The sequence below is a fragment of the Lactuca serriola genome, chromosome 1, assembly GCF_051521515.1.
Source record: "Lactuca serriola cultivar US96UC23 chromosome 1, Lser_US96UC23_V15, whole genome shotgun sequence".
NCBI lineage: Eukaryota > Viridiplantae > Streptophyta > Magnoliopsida > Asterales > Asteraceae > Lactuca > Lactuca serriola.
Genome location: NC_136408.1, coordinates 93,099,088 through 93,104,228, shown reverse-complemented (window position 1 = coordinate 93,104,228; position 5,141 = coordinate 93,099,088). Strand labels below are relative to the sequence as shown.

General features: G+C 31.2%; 1 protein-coding gene across 1 annotated transcript; it reads left to right on the top strand.

Annotated features, from left to right (window-relative positions):
* The first annotated feature begins 570 nt into the window (after positions 1–570).
* On the top strand, positions 571–4,901 carry LOC145095315 (RING/U-box superfamily protein). The gene is made up of 9 exons (XM_079033219.1): positions 571–897; positions 1,340–2,136; positions 2,230–2,668; positions 3,346–3,429; positions 3,572–3,745; positions 3,814–3,899; positions 3,996–4,095; positions 4,167–4,262; positions 4,484–4,901. Exons 1-9 carry the CDS (start codon positions 853–855, stop codon positions 4,544–4,546), a joined length of 1,884 nt encoding a protein of 627 aa, XP_078889345.1. The 5' UTR covers positions 571–852; the 3' UTR covers positions 4,547–4,901.
* The last annotated feature ends 240 nt before the right edge of the window (positions 4,902–5,141 follow it).

The following is a 5,141-nucleotide window of genomic DNA, read 5'->3' as shown; positions in this document are numbered from 1 at the left end:
AAGTTTCTTAATAGAGCTTCTAAACCACAATAACATCTACTGAATCGGTCAATTTGTTGACATTGCAACAAAAATGTAAATATAATGACATAATTGAGAAAAAAAAAACTTGGTGTCAATATCGAAATTTTATGGTAATATAGTGACCTTCTTGCAATTTGAAACTCAGTGTCAAAATCAAAATTTTGATAAACTTAATAACTTTATTGCAATTCAGGAAAAATGGTTACCGAGAAAACAAATTATTTTGTTGATATAGCAACAAAATTATAAATATAGTAACATAATTACGAAAAAATATAACTTAGATGTTAAAATTGAAATTTTATGATAATATATTGAATTTATTGTAATTTGCACAATATATTATGGACCTCTGTGTATTCTATTTTGCTTTTGGTATTTTTTTAATAATTTCTTAGATATCGGTAAAAATCAAATATTTATTTTTTTTTTTGAAAAATTTGGATATGATTTTCGAAATGTGGACATATTCTTTAAATTTCACGTTTTCTGAAATCCAAAACATATTGTTATTATTGATACGGCATAAAGTTGGAAAGAAAACAATTCGTTTTGGGCTTAGCGTGACTGCTTCGACCTCCTTGTATATCACAAATACCAACAGAGGGTGCCCTGGTTTTGAGACAAAGATTATCAACAGAATTTGGAATTTTAGAATTTAGACAGCTCATAAAATTTAGGATGGGCTGCTTGTAGCTATGAATCGAGGCCCAACGATTCGCACCGCCTGTCAATTGTCATCCCAGAAAACAAAATGGAAACTTGAAGCATGCGCATCATCGTCTTCCATACGCCAAGAACCCTAGATTCCTAAATCGATTTTATCAGATGACTTTGAAATCAAGGTCGGAACTCCTACAGGAACAATCTAAGGTATAATCCGTCACTTCAATTTTTTTAATTTTATTTGCTAGAAATTGAGGATTAGACATGAATTTAACACTCGTGGGTATGAAATTTCTGTTTATATCTATAATTTGGGATAACTTCCCAGATATTGCTCAAAATCCAGGGTTTTAACTTTATATGCCACATAAGAGATCAAACAGAGAAGCTTGGTTGCTCTCATTAGAAGTCCAGAACAAATTTTGTGCTTTTCTTCTTTAACCCTTCAGTTTATATATATTCTGATCAATAAGGTTTTGAATTCGGCAAACCCCTGAAAATCTTGTCTTATTCCTTCCAAATATTATGATCATGAAGAGCACTTCTAAACTACAGATTCCCAATTTTGCCTATTGTTTTCAGTTTTCCAATTATGATTTCAACATTGGGATAAACCATTGATCATGCTTGTTGACTTGTTGTGATGCAGACCATGGATTTAATGGATGTGAATCAGGTGTTGGAGGTTCCTGACACACCTGATAGACAACAAGTATCAGCAACACATGATAGTAACTTCAATGAAAGGCAAAACAATGCTTCCACAAATAATCAAAAACCAAGTAAAGATTATATTAATGGAAGAATGAGAAATCAGCAAATTGAAAATGGGAAATCAGTCACAGTTAGTGGGAACCGAAGATTGTTTATTCATCCCTATAGTTCAACCTCTTTTGAACATCCTAAACCTTCTGTAGACACTACAAGACATGACAAAGGTAAAGGTAAATCTTTGTGTAATTCTGATGTTCAAAAGTTAACTCATCAAGAAGGTGGTAGTTTTGTTGGTGTATCCAAGCAAAATGGGATTGGACATTCTGGAATTAGCAGAGTAAATGCTTTTACAAAAGGTGTATTACCCCTCAATCGTATTCCTGCAGTAGAGTCTCTAGATAGATCAAGCAAATCATGTAAAGTAGATAATACTTTCAAAAATGTTGCTCATCATAAAGCTGAAAGTAGTATTCAACCTTCCTCATCTATCAAAGTCCCTCATAAGAGAATGTTGGTTAGAAATGGATGTATATCTCCTCATAACATTGCAAAGTCTAAACACATTGAAAAGAAGGATGAAACTGGTATTGTGGTAAAAGAAGGAGAAAATGGTTCAATTTCAAATACAGTTGATATTAAGGATATGGTAACTGAAGATAAAGATTCACATAGATGTAAGGGAAAAGGAGTATCAGTATCACATTCACATCATCCTTTAAAAGAGCTTGATAGGTACCAAAGATGTAATCTTTTTTCAAATTGAATATCTTTTTGTGGGTATTTTTGTAAATTTAACTTTATTGATTGTATGATATATACGTGCAGGAAAACTATTCATAAAGAACAATCTATTGAATCAGAAAGATGGAGAACCACACACAACCATAGGAAACAGAGAGACATTGAACAACAGAAAAAAGGGTTGATGCAAAGGGATCATAGGAATGAAAAAGATTTTGTTAATCTTGATGAATCAAAGATAGTGTCTTCTTCTTCTTCTTCAGTGTCCACTTCAAGAAATCTTGGAAAACGTTCTGTGTCACTTGTGGATGACTTTAATGGAGAAACTTCAAATTCAAGACCAAAAAGGAACAAGAATCTTAATGGTGTGGGCCCCTCGAATCCAGTGGTGGAGCCCATTACATGTAATAATGAGGATTCAAGTGTTAGAGCTTTACAGGTTGAGGCAGATGAGATGTTGGCTAGAGAATTGCAACAACAGTTATACAATGAGGAGCTGACATCTGTCCTTGAAGTTAACGAGGTTCTTTCTTTTTATTTTTGTTTTTATACTTAGAGTAAATTATAATTTGGTTCTTATTTTGATGTTTCATAACGATTTTGGCCCTAAATCGTTAATTCTAACTGTTCAGCTGTTAACTTTTAAAAAATGACCATTTTGCCCTCAAAACCAAAACTGAAAAAAATATATATATATACCATGTTTTTAAACTACCTTTTCTTCTATGTCCAACGGGATTTGAGTGCTGTTGTTTATTTTTTATTGACAAAATCGGTGGACCAAGGACAAAATGATCATTTTAATTGTAACCTAAACTAAAAAAAAATTAAATACTTCTAAAGATATGATTTAGAAAATAATTCAATAAAAAAAAGTAAGAAAAATACAGTGGTATACTATTTATTTTAGTTTTTGTCCAAGGGCAAAACAGTCATTTAAAAAATATAACAGCTAATAGTTAGATTTAACGATTCATGGACCAAAATTGTCATGAAACTTTAAAATCAGAACCAAAATTGCTAACCGATACTTATTGGAACCAAAACCGAAATAAATACTAAACCGAGGGACCAAATCTGTAATTTACTTACATAACTATGAACAAAAAATGACTTATGTTATATACTTATATAGTTAATACTTATATGTATACCTTTTATTTACTTACAATGTTACACATGCTTTGCCTATTATCACAGATGGATTCAAATCTTCCATTTGCAATGCCAGCTCAGCAGGACAACAGTACTCGCCAGGCTGGAGGTCGCCGTCCATATCGCCGTGTATGTCATCATCCAACGAGAAATTATATTTGGATTCGATCTTTTCATAATTAATGTTCCAAATTCCAATATCATTTTTATGCTTAACTTTTTTTTTTTAAAAAAAAAAACATTTTTTATTTTTTATTTTATTTTTATGCAGCAAGCTCCATTATCATTAAATGTACGTCAACCAAATACTTCACGCCCCTCTTCAATTCAAAGACGCCTTCAACCTCAAGCTCGTGCCTCCTCAAGAATGTCTCAATTGAGAACTCGTTTCCAAACAATTAACCGAAGAAACTCAATATTTCCTCCAAATATGGATGTCGACGTGGTATGTATTATTATTATTTTTTTAAAATCTTTTTATTTAAATCTTTTTATTTATGTGTTTGAATACAGAGAATGCAAATACTTGAAATGTTAGAGGCGGATGGTGATAGGAGAAGGCGTAATGATGTGTCACGAATTAGGCGGGAATTCAATGAGTAAGAAAGTTGACTTGATTTTATCCTTTCAATGCTTTATTTTATAATATTATGTTTTTATTTTTTTTTAATATTTGAGGTGTTTGTGATATTCAGGGATGATTATGAAATGTTATTGGCTCTTGATGATGATAATCACAGACATGGAGGTGCAACTCCTGCACAAATTAATAACTTACCAGAGTCAACTGTTCAGGTAATTTACAATTTGTGGTTATTTTATTTATTTATTAGTAATAAATAAAGAAATACTATTTTTGTTTGCAGGCTGAAAATCTTCAAGAATGCTCAATTTGTCTTGAGACTCCTGCAATTGGTGAAACCATTCGTCATCTTCCTTGCCTTCATAGATTTCACAAAGAGGTAAAAAAACTTTTATGATTAACCCAAAAAATAATTAAGGGCAAATTTTTAAAAAAGGTAGGACTTAATGGGGATAGCCTTACTTTCCTTAACTTTCTCCATTAAGTCGTTGTAACAAAAAAAGAATAAATGACTATAAATGAATTGGAAATTCTTCAAAGAAGACAAATCTTTTACTCATAAACCATTGCTCTTTGTGTGTGTGTGTGTGTGTCTTACAGTGTATCGATCAATGGCTGAGAAGGAAAACATCATGCCCTATCTGCAAATCATCGATTGCATAATTTGTTGAGATTTTTGAATCAAAAGTCAAAGCCAAATATGCCAATAGTCTCATTTCAGAATCCCAAGGTAAACTCAACTTGGTGTTTGTGAGTTATGAGAGGGAAATTAGTTTATATAGTTAGTGTTAGTTTAGTAAGAAAAACCCATGGTATGGGAATGTCATCATAGAAAATTAGTTTAAGCTTTTGAAAATTTAAAGTGTATTTTATTCTATCTTCATTAATTTGTTTTTTTATAAGCAGATGTATGCGCAATGGTATTTGCAATTATATCTATGATTTCATTACAAATTTGTAATGTTGTTTGTTAATAAAATATGTAAAAACGCCATAGAAGGGGGTGGTTAGATGTGCATGACTTAATTATTTGGTTATAGTGTTTTCTGGATTAAGATTTAGCGTTTGGGTAAAGTTATTATGATTATGATTCTGATTATTTGATATTTGTATCCATACAATCAATTTGAGTAGCTATAACAAAAACAAACACAAGAAATAATGAATCACTTGTCGTTTTAAACTTAAATTTATTTATTCTGTATAGAACAGCTAACTTACACCGATCTAATCTATTTCTAAATATATTTACCATGTG

Bases quoted from the DNA above. Each gene is read 5' to 3' on its own strand.
- LOC145095315 (XM_079033219.1), top strand. From the start codon at position 853: ATGACTTTGAAATCAAGGTCGGAACTCCTACAGGAACAATCTAAG. The intron at 3,900-3,995 runs GTAAGAAAGTTG...TGTGATATTCAG, and splicing joins ATTAGGCGGGAATTCAATGA to GGATGATTATGAAATGTTAT. The intron at 4,096-4,166 runs GTAATTTACAAT...TTTTGTTTGCAG, and splicing joins TACCAGAGTCAACTGTTCAG to GCTGAAAATCTTCAAGAATG.